The sequence below is a fragment of the Nymphalis io genome, chromosome 13, assembly GCF_905147045.1.
Source record: "Nymphalis io chromosome 13, ilAglIoxx1.1, whole genome shotgun sequence".
NCBI lineage: Eukaryota > Metazoa > Arthropoda > Insecta > Lepidoptera > Nymphalidae > Nymphalis > Nymphalis io.
Window position 1 is genome coordinate 3,483,729 of NC_065900.1, and position 14,732 is coordinate 3,498,460.

At 33.6% G+C, this 14,732-nt stretch overlaps 1 protein-coding gene and 1 long non-coding RNA gene across 2 annotated transcripts; one reads left to right on the forward strand and one right to left on the reverse strand.

Annotated features, from left to right (window-relative positions):
• Positions 1–1,802: 1,802 nt before the first annotated feature.
• On the reverse strand, positions 1,803–4,765 carry LOC126772869 (uncharacterized). The gene is made up of 4 exons (XM_050493477.1): positions 4,633–4,765; positions 3,535–3,702; positions 2,677–2,757; positions 1,803–2,159 (listed from the first exon to the last, which is right to left on the reverse strand). Exons 1-4 carry the CDS (start codon positions 4,691–4,693, stop codon positions 1,858–1,860), a joined length of 612 nt encoding a protein of 203 aa, XP_050349434.1. The 5' UTR covers positions 4,694–4,765; the 3' UTR covers positions 1,803–1,857.
• Positions 4,766–4,870: 105 nt separating this feature from the next.
• On the forward strand, positions 4,871–5,724 carry LOC126772895 (uncharacterized). The gene is made up of 2 exons (XR_007669701.1): positions 4,871–4,991; positions 5,507–5,724. It is a non-coding gene; the product is annotated as an uncharacterized LOC126772895 (long non-coding RNA).
• Positions 5,725–14,732: the final 9,008 nt, after the last annotated feature.

The window sequence follows — 14,732 nt, forward strand, 5'->3', positions numbered from 1 at the left end:
TATTTCTCGAATTAAATTCAAGATAACTATTTAAATTATTTTTTTATTAATTTTTCAAAAACGGTAACTAACTCTATAATCATTGTCAATCTTTAATTTCGCGCATGTGAATGCGCGCACTTTGGTGGCCGGGAAGAATCTTGTAGAAATTGAATACCTAGATAAATGACGTAAGTAGTTAGTAGACAGAAAAACCCAATCAGTAACTTTTATTTACTTATTTTCTTTTAACTGAACCCATGGCTGAGGACGGTTAGCAAACGTAAGCCATTTTTTAGACAAATCAAATGAAATCAAATAAAATATTTATTCAATATAGAATCATTACACATTCTTATTAAATGTCAAAAGTTTGACATCGGTTCGAAAAGAAACACCTAAGGCAAGAAATATTGAATCAAACTCGGTGTTTTTTCTGGTCTTGGAGAATAATTGTCAAAATTAAAAAAAAAATATTACATTAAAGTGGTAATAGCAGAAAATATATTTTTATGCTTATAACGTTTTTATCCGTAAAAATAAAAATCCATCAAGAAATTTAAAACCGTGTACTGATAGCTTGAAATTATTCATCAAGCTGTACAAATTAAATTCGCGCCCGCATCATTTCTCTTACGCACATCTGCGACTTGAAAATGGAATAAATCTAAGGAAATTTTACCATGCATATCAGCTAAATCGTGAAATACATTTATTTTTTTCTTTCATATGTTTTTTTGGCAGTTTGGCAGACTGGTAAACGGGCCACTTGATGGTTAGTGGTCACTAACGCCTACAGATATTACTACTGTAAGAAATATTAACAATTCTTTACATCCCCAATGCACTGCCACCCTTGGGAACTAAGCTGGTATGTCCCTTGTGATTGTAGTTACTCTAGCTCACTCATCCATCAAACCAGACAACATCAATCCTAAGTAGCTTTTTGGCGATATAATAAGTTATAAGTGTGAGACGGACGCACCATATCACCAAGTATAAAATAAATATTTTATAATTATTGTATTTATTTATTTAAAACTTTTTTGACCACCACAATATGTAATTGGAATAAAAGGCAGCCTTAATGCCTGAAGGCATTCTCTGCCAGTGAACCTATAAGGCTAAGCAGAAATCCGCGAAGGTGGTAATTAGTAATCAAAAACATATATACATACAAATATAATATCAACAAAATAAATACAGAGCTTTAATATTTATAGTATAAATATATGAATAATAGTGTAATTTAAATGTCATAAGATGAAAAAAACTAGGAACTTTCTGACAAAATATGCTCACGGAGATGAGTTTTGAAAATAAATTTAGGGGTAGCTTTTCTAATATGTTCAGGTACTTTGTTCGATAATCGGACAGCTTAAACGGAGTAAGAATTAGAAACGAAACCAGAAGTATGAATATGAACAGAAATATTTAATTTATACTATATAAGAAATAAGAGAATACTTCGAGGAGTATGTGCAAATTTTTATGTAAATTCAAATTAATAAAACGATATATTCTGGTTATACTGTGTTACTAAAGGTATTGTAAGCCATTCCACATTGAGTCGGTTTGCAGTCAATTATGGGATCTAAGAATTCTAAGACGATTTCCCTCGTGCCTATTATTACACTGGCTCGCTTACTGCTCAAATCGGAACGCAGTCATACAAATATTGATGTTTGGTGATAGAATAATTGATTAGTGGACGTTACCTTGACCAACAATAGGTTGGTTCTATTTTTAAATAAAGGAAAATATTGTTACCTTAAAAAAATAAGATGTGTTTTAAATGATCTACAATTATTAAAAAAACTTCATTATTATTCGGATATATATTTACTACTTTTAATAAAATTTTAGCAATTTTAGCAATTACAGGTCCATTTCAATTGTATCTCTATCTGTCCCAAAATATTTAGTGTATAGGTCTTTGAACTGTGCGTATGTTTCTTTTGCATCAGCTGCCGTATCGTCGTCATTGTTCGAATAGCTATGACCACAGTAACAGACGTGATCCTTGCCACAGAAGGCCGGCTTGCCTACTACCATACATTTTTTGATACACTCCCTTGCTACATCAAGATTAGGACAAAAGTGGGCAATATGATGCCGCACCGTGGGACGTTTTGCGTAAAATGAGTCACTTGTTTCTGGACTTGCTTTTTGTATCATATCTAAAATATTTAAGCATATATTACTTAACAAATTTGAGAATATCATTCTATATAAAATCTTTGTTCCGTTGAAAATTTAAACAATTCGAGTGCTTCAATTTATCAATTGTCCTTCGAATACAAGTGCAAAAATCTTTATAAAAATATAACATTATTGCCCCCACTTTTAAAATTACTTACTACCTGCTACCTTGGCTTAATAACTGGCTACCTTGCAACCATTCCACGCGGTCATAAATGGTACACTATTTTTTTTTATTAATTGAGACCAGTATACATTTTCTTGTAGATTCTCAGGATATTCCGAATTAGTTGTGGTTTTGAATTTAATTGAATCCTCAGTGATTTAAGTTAATAAGAATCTACTCGAATAAATAATAGTTTGAGAAGTAAAATTAAACTATCATAACACAAAAGATAGAATAAAAGAGCGCTAAAATATGTCAATGAACTTGGATTTTTTTTGTCGACAAAAAAATGGAATTAAGTAAATAGTGTATTAGAATTAAGTATTTACGTAGTTCATCGCTTTCAATAAAATTCACATTTTCATGTTCTCTCTCGTCTTGTCTTATTTCATCTATTTGATGTTGATGAGCTGAAAAAAACTATCATATTATAGAGGGTTATTTATAATATTATGTTTTTACAATACATTTGCTTGTAGGTTTCGATAATTATGTTGCTTGGTTACTTTTAACTTTGGCATATGAAAACCTGCTGGTAAGTAACCGCATACATAACATCTTGGGAAATGTATATGTTTGGCTGTATATGTAATAATATAATTTGTTATATATATTAATTTTAATTATTTATATTATAATTGTACTCCTTATAGTTCAAGTTCATGCCCTTTATCCAACGATTGCCTGTAAGAGATTCTCATAGAAATAGGAGTTAGGATCGGCGTTGATATAATTAATTTTAAAATAATTTTATTTCTTTCTTTGATGCATTCCTTTTTTTGTGTTACTAAAGCTTTTCTATTGTATTGAGTTTGTTTTATACGTGATATATTATGTCAACATTAAATTAATTGCAAAAATGTATTTAAAAGTGATTATAATTATTTTGTTTTGTTATTAGAACAATTTTTGTATTTAACAAAATATTTATATGTTATATCGTAATCAGCAATGTTGAAACAAATCATAAAGAAATATAATAAGACATATGTGTCGCAGGACTTAATTTAAAAAGCGTAGTGAACTCTTTTGCCCAACAGTGGGAAATTTGCTAACATCCAACAGATATTATAACGAACTTAAAAATATAAACTTAAAAATATTCTATAACTAAAATGAAGTCTAGTTAAATAACAACTCATTAAAGCAACTATTAAAAACAGGACAATTATTTTAATAATTCTCACCAACATCCTTTGCTCCTGCAAGTGTAAGAGAAAGACAATAGCAATTCTCATGAATACAAATGGCCGCCTCCATGCCGCATTTTATCTGACAATACATTTGTTGGACGAAATTTTTGCATATCAATGAACTAGAACGGAGTGCGGAAATGTAGTAATAATCGTCGTCTACTGAAAATAAAAAAAAAATGTTTTCGCTTAATTGCCTAAAAATCGACCATTTTAAAAGAAACGAGATTAAATTTATTCTAAAAAATCCCTTAACATCAAAAAATGTGTTGTATACATACATACATTTCTTAATAAATTTTACTTATTATAATTAACCGACCTGGTTATTTAATGATGTATAATAATAATAACAATAAATATCTCAGATAGAAATACTTATAGCAGTAAAAGAAATTACAAAAATTTAGGAGAATCTTTTAAGTTTTACAAAATTGTGTGAAGCATTTCCGGTTTACTACAGCATAAAGAAACTAATACTGCTAGAAGTACGTCTATTAGTCATTTCATTTATTAATATTATAAAGTCCATTGGCATAATCACAAAATGAATAAAAGAATGGCATTGTGTGATAGATCTACACGGGCTTAAAACAATATAAATCTAAAACTATACTCAACTTAATTTACATAAAAGTAGAAATAAATACACACAAAGAAGAAAATATAAAATAAAAATTAACAGGCTAATTGGGAATTCAATTAAAAAAAATATATTTCATTCGATTACTTAAATAAGAAAGCAAATTCAACTCTCATTCAAGCACAATAAATATAAATTGTTGTCATTGTCTTGTTTGTTGATGTGTCATTAAAGGTTCATTAAATAATTAATGTTAACAATATTTTATTAATAATAAGAATAATATCCTGGGACATTATTCAGAGCTTGTACCATGGAATAGATAATTGTTATATGTAGATAATTACACCCAGACTCAGCACCAACAGATATGTTCATGCACACAAATGTCTGTCCTGGGTGGGAATCGAACCCATAACCTTTGGTGCGAAAGGCAAGTATCTACCAAACATGCCCACCGGCCCGTCAAATTAAAAACTTACTACTACCAAAAATTATTAAAAACTTACCACTACCAAAAACTACTGTTAAGAACATTAAATAAAAGATAAAAATATTTTGAACAAACATTTTACAACCGAATTTAAATTAAACTAAATGAAATCTAGGCAAACTGTCATCGCCTTTATAATCAGAAAGTAATCGATTTCACTCGTAAACTGTTAAAAGATAAAAACTTCATTAGTTTAAAAAAATAATCAATTGGAATTTCAATTAATGTTAAATTTTCAATTTTCATTCCAATTATAAAAACGAACTAAATTTATCAAACAATAGTAATACGATCATGATCACGGTCTTCTTATTATCAAGATATCTAGCCTACTAACTACACGGAAAGTATTATAGTTCACAAGTATGTATACAAGTAAGTAGTAGCAAATTAAAAACAACGTTACGTAACGTTATTTTTAACATTAGTTAGTAAAGTTTTAAAGCCCTCGAAGCGGATAATTCAGAAGGCTATTTAATCTTCTTAAATATTTGCTTCACAATATGTAACTAGTTTTTAAATTAAATAAATTGTATGTATATTAAATGGTCTTGTTTTTTCTATTATATATATAATTGTATAATATGTAATTATTTATTTATTAGTGTTTGGGCCAAGAATTTACTCTATCCCTCGCTTTCATGATTCAAAAATAACGAAATACCGACACGCCCGGTAACTGTTCAGGCGCTTGACGTGCTTTCCGAGGCAAGGGAATGTAAGCGCTAACAATTTATATCCTGGGACATTTTTCACACACGGCCATCTGATCCCAAATTAAACTTGTACAGAGCTTGTACTATGAAAACCAGACAACTGATATACTACTTATACTATTTTTCTTTTGTAAATACATACTTATATAGATAATAACACCCATTAATTTCCAGATTCCGGGCTGCAACTGAGAATTTCTCGGCTGGTAAACCCTATAACTTTTAATAGCGCGAACCGAGTTTTGAATCCACGATCTTACGAAGCCTCTACACGAACGAAGCAATCAATTTTATCAAATCTTTGAATGTAATCAAACCTCTTCAAAACTTTTACCAAAATAATATTATAGTTGATTTGAAATCGAAAAGAAGTCGATTACATTTTCGTTCAATATTTGAGTTTTCATCTTTACCGTTCATTCCATTTCATTCACTCGTTATCCATCCTTAGTTCCTTGTTAAATAAATCGATGTGGATTTACTCAATCACTTAAGCGTGTCCAGCTTCGAGCCAAGATAAAGTTATAATGTTTTTATATTAAATCTATGTTTCTATTAGTTATTAAAAACTAACAATTTATACCAATGAGTTCATGAAACTGACATCAAACAATGCTGAGTTAAGTCCAATTACAAGCAAGTCTTAACGAGTCCCGAGTGGCCAAAACTTCATTCTCCTACTTATAGAAAGTGAAGCATTTCTTCTGTGTAGCATTTCTTGTCTAAAGAAGAGAGACCAGATGGTATAAGGCATAAGAAATATATTGTTAAACAAAATCGAACGCTTTAGCGTTAAAAAGTGCTTTAGCACTTTTTCAAAGAAGTGCTATATATTGCTATATATTAGTACATATAATATAAAGATCAATTTCTAATTAAAGGCATTTATATTTTTTTTGTATTCTGAAATCTATACTTCGATGACTTTCAACATATTTCTTTTACACATGGAAACCATTTAGTAAAGTAAAGTAAATGCCTGTAAATGTCCTACTGCTGGGCTTAGGTCATCCTTTTACGAAAGATGTAAAACTCCTACAGTACAGCTTAGAATAGCATCAAGCTATTACAATGCGAGTTGGTGGATACACTTGTGACAGATTTTCAACCAACACATTGTTAAAAACATAAAATGTCAGGGGGTTTGAACCCATAATCTTCAGTTCTTGTGTTCTAATCTCAGTGTATTATTGGCTAATTTATATAAGGAATATTATTAAAATATTTGACAGTTATGTTTTGAGGAAATTATTTATATCAACAGCCAATCGTTGTCCACTGCTGAACCTAGGCCTCTCCCAAGGTGCGCCAAAGCTCCCTGTCCTCCGCCTTCCGCATCCAGTTGGTGCCCGCCACCTTCTTAAGGTCGTCGGTCCACCTGGCTGGAGGGCGCCCTACGCTGCGCTTGCTGATTCGCGGTCTCCACTCTAAGACTCGTCTGCTCCAACGGCCATCGGTCCTACGATATACGTGACCAGCCCACTGCCACTTCAGTCTGCTAATTTTGCAAGCTATGTCGGTGACTCCGGTTCTTTTCCGGATAATCTCATTTCTGATCTTATCCTTCAAAGATACTCCGAACATAGCTCGCTCCATAGCACGCTGAGTGACTTTGAATTTGTGGACTAGTCCCGCAGTTAGTGTCCACGTTTCGGCACCGTATGTCATGGCAGGTAAGACCCATTGGTTGAAGACTTTCGTCTTCAAACATTGCGGTATAGACGACTTGAGGACTTGAGGTTGCCAAATGCTGCCCATCCCAAGCGAATTCTTTGATCGGCTTCCTTCTCGAAGTTGTTCCTATCGACAATATATTATCTGTCCTAGGTAGGTATATTCACTAACAACTTCGAGAGGTTTCCCCTCGACTTATATCGGTCCCGGCACGACATGCCTATTGAACATGACCTTGGTCTTGTCCAAGTTTATACCGAGACCGACACACCGGGAAGACTCGCCTAGGCTACGCAGCATTTCGGTGAGTTGTTCCAGCGACTCTGCTATGATGACGATATCGTCGGCAAATCGAAGGTGTGAGATGTACTCGCCGTTTACATTGACTCCATACCTAGTCCAATCCAGCGTCTTGAAAACGTCTTCCAACGCGTTGGTGAACAGTTTCGGGGATATTACATCCCCCTGTCTCACCCCTCTACGCAGTTGGATCGCCTTCGTCTTACAGTCCTGGATGTGGACAGTCATTGTAGCGGCGTTGTACAGACATCTCAGTACCTCGATATATCTCCAATCGATATGACATCTCTGCAATGAGTCGAGCACTGCCCAGGTTTCGATGGAGTCGAAGGCTTTCTCGTAGTCCACAAATGCCATACACAGCGGCTGATTGTACTCTTCGGTCTTCTGCACAATCTGCCGAACAGTATGGATGTGGTCCACGGTGCTGTAGCCTGATCGAAAGCCGGCATGCTCTGGGGGCTGGAACTCGTCAAGTCGTCTGGCGAGACGGTTCGTGACGACTCTTGAGAACAGCTTATACACGTGACTCAGGAGGGAGATTGGTCTGTAGTTTTTCAAGAGGGTTTTATCACTTTTCTTGAAAAACAGTACTACCTCACTCCCGCTCCACGTTTCCGGGGTCTTGCCATGTTGGATGACGGAATTAAAGAGGCTTGCTAGCTCTTTCAGGACCGGAGTCCCGCCTGCCTTAAGCAACTCTGTTGAGATTCCGTCATCTCCCGGAGCTTTGTTGTTTTTAAGCTGTTCTAAAGCCGCCCTAATCTCGCCTTGGTCAACGACCGGGAGCTCCTCGGAGTAATGGCGCATAAGAGGGGCGCGCTGGTCATCAATACTGATTCCCACGGGTTTATCCGATCTTGAAGAGAACAACTGCCCATAAAACCTCTCTACTTCTCCGATAATCTTAGGCTTAGAGGTAACGACCCCACCATTTTCAGTTTTAAGTTTTGTCAGACGCGGCCTCCCAAACTTGCGAGCGAACACTTTCGATCCCCGATTTTGCTCAATCGCAGCCTTGATGGCACGGGTATTGGAGCGTCGGAGATCGCGTCGCGTCAGCGTTTTTATTGTTCGGTTTAAGGCCTTATCTGACAAAAACGATGGTAGTTCTCGTCGTTTTCTCATGAGCTCGAGTGTCTCAGCAGAGAGTTTTGGTGCGTTGTCTCTTCTCTGTGGCGGAAAACACTTGCGGGATGTGTTTTGCAGTATTTTGACCAGCGTGTCGGTTCTCTCATCAATGCTGCTTATGGTAACAACATTGTAGTGGGCCTTCGAGGTGTCGTTGAGGGCCTTTGCGATGTCCTCGTACATCGCTTCGACCACAAGTACGACCTTCAGGGAGTACCTGTCAGAAAGTTTTAGGACAAGGTACGCTACCCGTTCGACACACTACTGATTTCCACAATGCTGCTAATGAGATCCTTTTTGACTAGAAAACCAACACCACCCTGGGAGAGGTTATCACCTTCGCGGAAGTAGAGTAAGTTACCGGACTCTAGAGTTATCGTGTCCTCCCCCTGTCTTCGGACTACAGATAACCCCAGTATATGCCAGTTTATATGACTTAACTCTACTTCTAATTCGGCGAGGTGATGGTCCAGCCTCATCGAGCGTCCATTGTACGTTGCCATGTGCAGTCGTTTTATACGGTAGCCTGCCGTGAACCTTAGCACCCCCTGCCCTGCCGATACCGCGACCGCTACCTTGGTCGGGCCTAGCGGGCTTGCCGGTAACTGGGGGCCTTTTTTTGGGCGCATCTGCCATTAAGGGGGGTTTGCCCATACTCGCCGCGCTGGGCAGGCGTGTTGGCGAGCGCAGTAGGGGTAAGATGTTTATGGGAGGGGGGGGACGCTGCTGCCCATCCCCCCTTTTCCCCGTCCCTCAGTCGCCACTTACGACACCCACGGGATGAGATTGGGGGAGTACTATTCTAAGCCGGTATTTCCCAATTAATAAAAAATGAGTCGTATATATTTGTAATATATTATGCATTTTATAAAATAAACTAGATTTAAATCGTGAATATTATCTAAATTTGAACAATATGCAAAAGTTATTGTAAAATACATTTAAGACTTAAAATTTATATTTTTAAATAATATCACTATTATGACGTCACAATCCAAACCAAATATTCTATCGCGATATAAATCGCTTCATCGTTTCAATTACTCCAAACAAAAAACCAACGATCTTAATGAACTCTCTGCAAACTGTTCCAAAACTTTCCAACTAGTCCACTAGACTTTAACATTAAGAACCTTCGAATTTTTTTACAAATAACTACGATGGAGTTTTTGAATTAACGGGATAAGTTCAAGAAACTTAAGGACTTTATTAAATAATTATTGTAATCGCTCAAAAAGATAACAAATAAAATTAACAGATTATTTGTTTAAGCAAAAATACAAAATACAAAATCTTAGTGTCTAACGATGACGTACCTTTTTATCTAAAATTGATTTGTAAAAATATTTTATCAAAAGAAAGCAATCTAGTTGTAAACAAAAAGATTTTTTTTAAAAACATATATCAAATGTGCTCTTAAACCAATTATATTTAGAATAAAATTCAAATTTGTAATAGATTTTTCTTTTAAAGAAGTGAGTAGATAAATATTTATTGCACATAAAATAAAATTAAAATTAAATACAAATAAACTTGGAGTGTATTGAAGTGTACAAAGGCAGTCCTATTACTTTAGGCAATCTCTTACAGACAATCTTATATCGTGAGATAAATATAAGTAAGAAATCGGGATTGTGCAACTGCCATATGTATATGCACAGTTCGTATATAATAAGGTCATTACAACGTTTATAGGTAAAGTAAATGTTCAAATACAAAATCGTTCCTAATTACATTACTACTACTGTATTTTGTGGTAGCTGGCTACACCTGTTGATAATTCAGAGTGGGTCTAAAATATTGCGATCCACTCCGCCCTTAATTTATTAATAAGGCTTTCTTAAGGCTCAGATGAATCACGCTAAGGAAAACATTTTACTTTAATAATTTTATTAAACTTGGACACCAAGCGTAAACAAAATAGGTACCTATTGTTTAGTTTTTCTTTTTTAATTTATTTTAATTTTAATTTTAAAGAAGATATATATTCTGCTTATTGACATTTGCGCTGTATATAATATAAAGCACTAGTTTTTGCCAGCTGTTTTGCCCGGGTGTTAGGGAAAGGGGTTTTGATATTAAATAAACAAAAGTAGCCTATATCCTTCCTTGAGGGTCAAGCTTCATATTCAATTTCATTAAAATCAGTACAGTGATATAACCGTGAAGGTGTACCATCAGGTGGCCTATATACTCGTCCTCATTTCTATTCTATTAAAAGAGTTTCATCCATTAAAAACATACACATAAAATATCAAATAAATAATAATATTTTATATAGTAATTTACTTGGTGTTAGGACCTTGTGCAAGCCCGTATTTATCACATATTCTACTGCCAATATCAATACTCAATAATATTGTTGTGCTCCGGTTTAAAGGGAAGTGAGCCAGTATAAGTACAGACACAAGGAATAGTTTCCAAGATTGGGTGGCGCATTAATGATATAAGGGATGGTTAATATTCCTTCCAACACCAATATACATATATAAACATTACCCGTCCGCCTACATTACTTATAAAAAAAAGATGCGAAATATTAGTACTATAAATTCCTTTGTTTCGAAATTATAAAGTAAGTTATTTAATATATATACATAATAATTGTGGTATAAATTAAGTTTTGGACAACAGTGGCTGAAAGTCAGAATAAAGTAAATCAAGAGCCTCCCAACTTTAATCCAGGCCGTACCGGTGTTTAACAAAGTCAAACGGAGCGAGTTTTAAAATAATGTTGCTATTTAAAATTGTTCGTAAAATTTTCTAGCTTTTTTAGTAATTTAAATTCCTTTTTGTTTTTGTTATTTAAATCGAATTATTTGATTTTACAAATTTAATATACTTTCAAAGGTATTTACGAAAAAAAAAAATTGTGTAGTTCGTTTCTGTGACGTTAATATTATGATTTTTGTTTAATTCAAAATTACTACCACAGTTTATTAAGGGCACTCTAATCTTTTGAAATACTGTTCAGTTATATTTTTTTATTTTTAAATATAACAATTTTAGTTTTATTTTTTTATTTACAAAGGGAACCGAAATGGGCGAGTGGTTAAAACGTGTGAATTATATAAGTATTAATACTGAAATTTCAACTCCAGGCAAACCCTCATTTATATTTCGTTATTATTCATCTCGAGGTCGATAATGAAGGTGTTTTCCTTTTAAAGAAATCTGCATATCTTCAAATGTCTGCCACAAGTGTTTCCACTATCATGCTTTGAAGCAGCGTGATGGAATAAGCTACAAAACCCTCTTCAAGGGTATTGGTGGTCTTAGCCTAGCAGCCTAACATTTGCAGGCTTTTTTTACTTTAGTATGTCAAGGCACAATAAAATAATCTACTTTCCAGAATGTCATCCTTTAATAAATATTTAAATAAAAAACAATTCAACAAAATCTTATCACCGTTATAAATAATGTAACTATTGTAAATGATAAAAACGTAATGATTAATCTTAAAGAAATTTAAGAAATTTTCTCGTGTAAAAACAGGATTCTACAGTTTTATTATACATAAATAAGCAGCTGCTCCTTAACGTAAAAAAAACCTTTATTAAAGAAGTCTTCTCTCAAAGAAATTATGTTTTCATAAAGCTAAAGAAAAATGCCTTTGTTTAGTCACAGAGAGGTTTAATTTACTGTAGGTTGAGAACTAAGAGCTAAGATTAAATATCACGCGATGAATAATTTTATTTTTTATATCAATTACATTACCACAAATTGATTTAAGCATTATTTGTGTATATACTTTATTGTAACTAAATATAATCGAACATAGCATGGGTTACATGCTACTGTGCTAATAACTATTAAATAGTAATCAGTGTTTTTCGATTCGACATCTTGCATTTTTAATGAATGTTTTTATGTGTGTATGTATTATTACAGAATAATAGCTTTATGAAGTTTATCTTTACCAAGATAACTCTGTACTATTTATGCATCATGCGAACGCAAACATTTATTTGCTGTGCTGCAACGTCACATCGAATTTTGTTTTTCGGCCCATACTTATTTAAACTATAATACTTTGCCTAATGGTATATCCATTATTTTATTTTTTTACACCGAAACCTTTTTTAATCGTCGTATTGTATTCTAAGCACTATCAACTTCCACGTTTCAAGCAGCTAATGAAAATTTAAGCACAGAAAATCCCAATATTTTTATAGGATCGGGTTGCATTTCAGATCTTGAATAAAAACGGTTGTTAAGATTATTTAAAGATGCAATTGTTCCATGACAAGATATAATGTATTATATATTATATACTACTATAAATATCTGTTTTATATACATAATTAATATTCCTCATGTATTAAAGCATAATCCACGGAATTCTCATCATAAACGCTTAGTATATTATTGAGTTAACTGTCTCGATGGTCTAGTGCAGTAATTCTCAACCGCTGTGCCGCGGCACTCTTGTGTGCCGCGAAATTCTAAGAGTGCCGCCAAATTTTAGACATGATTATGTTAATATTATTAAATGAATTAATTTTAAAAGAAAAATCCTTTTAACAGGAGTACATATTTAAATCCATAAAATTTAATTGGGTTCGTAATCTATTTTACGCAGTGTGTATTGGTAGGTAAATAATTTTTAAACTTATATTTGTGTGCCGCCAAATTATGAAATTGTTAAAAGTATGCCATAACAAAAAAAAGGTTGAGAATCACTGATCTAATAGATACATGTAAGGCTGCAGACCCGGAGTTCCTGGGTTCAAATCCCAAGTCGGGCCAATAAAAGTTATTGAGTTTTTCTGTCGAAAATTCTCAGTAGCAGCCCGGAGGTTGGAGTTTGGAAGTGTGTACACTCCCGTGACTCGGAAAGCACATAAAGCCGTTGGTCCTGTGCATGAACTCTTTCCGGTAGTGTCGGAATGCCGTCCCATCAGATTATGAGAGTAAGAGAATTGAGAGTGCACCTGTATTTGCGCACACACTTGTGCACTATAATATGTCCTGCTCAGTTGGCTAATCTCTCTTGAGATTCGCCACCGTAGCCTAAATTGGTCTGGAGGACATTATTATTATTGAGTTACTCAATAACTATGAATCCCAACTAACGCTATAATCTCATTCAACTGGCATCGCCTAAAGCTCTCCGAAAATTCTTATATAATTTAATTAAAATCATAAAACCCGTATTATCATCATATCAAAGCGAAGGAAATCACGACACAGCAACTCGTATTAAATAAAGTCAGAGAAGTTCAATAAAAGTTAGCTTAACTTATTGTTCGTAAAATAAATACACAACTTGAAGATTCGACGAATTGTTAAGTAAACTTAAGAACTTTTGTAAAGTAATTAAGGGGAAAGTAATTTTGGAGTTTACACCTCGTGCTATTGTTGGCACAGTACTTCGATGGTAGTTAACATTTTTGCACAAAAAAACGAGACGAAATTAATGCTGATTAAATAGCCGAAATGGTGAGAATTTTTTTCTGAGTACCAAAATTGTCCAGTAGATTGAACACGTGATCCACACGAATCTTAGATAATCACCCGTTCGTGTTTTGATATCGTGCTCGAAGAAAAATATCTTGATGAAAACTTGAAACTCTTCATAAATGAGGCAACTTCACGGAAGACGCTCCAAACCTTTTTTTTAAAAAAAAGTGGTCTTTCCCAGTAGTTATATATTTACAAGTTGTTACTTTACTTCTTTTTAATATTTGTTTCATCGATTAATGTTCGTACACGTAATTTTCAAAAGTCAATAGAATATAAAGTAAGCATCGTTCAGAATAGAATTTTTAGAGGAAAATTGGCACGTCATTCGGTAGTAATCTCATGTACCTAGGTCAATTTGGATAAATATCAAATTCAAATTCTTCTCATATTAAACCATAATAGGTCTTGAATCTTGGCGAGAGTGTAACCTTCCATAAAACTTTGATCTATGATAGAAGAGTAAAATAATAATAATAATCAAAGTCAGGCCGACCTTTCTCGCTACATTTAATATTTATATATAAAAGGATCTTTCACCAGCGTACCGAATATCTTTTATAGATATTTTTCTTACAAATATTATTATTGAATGTACATGTTTCTAAAGGATAAAATCATATACCGATAACTAAATAACGTAAAGAGTATTATTTTTCATAATATGAACATGTAGCAATGTCTGGATAAAATATTGTTATAAAATGATCAAATAGTACTTGTATTGTTCTAATCACATCAATGGGTATGTTTTCGTTTATTACTAAAAGACTAAAATAAGTTAAAAAAAAAACACTGTTTTATTTTTTATTAAAAACAGATATAAATTACA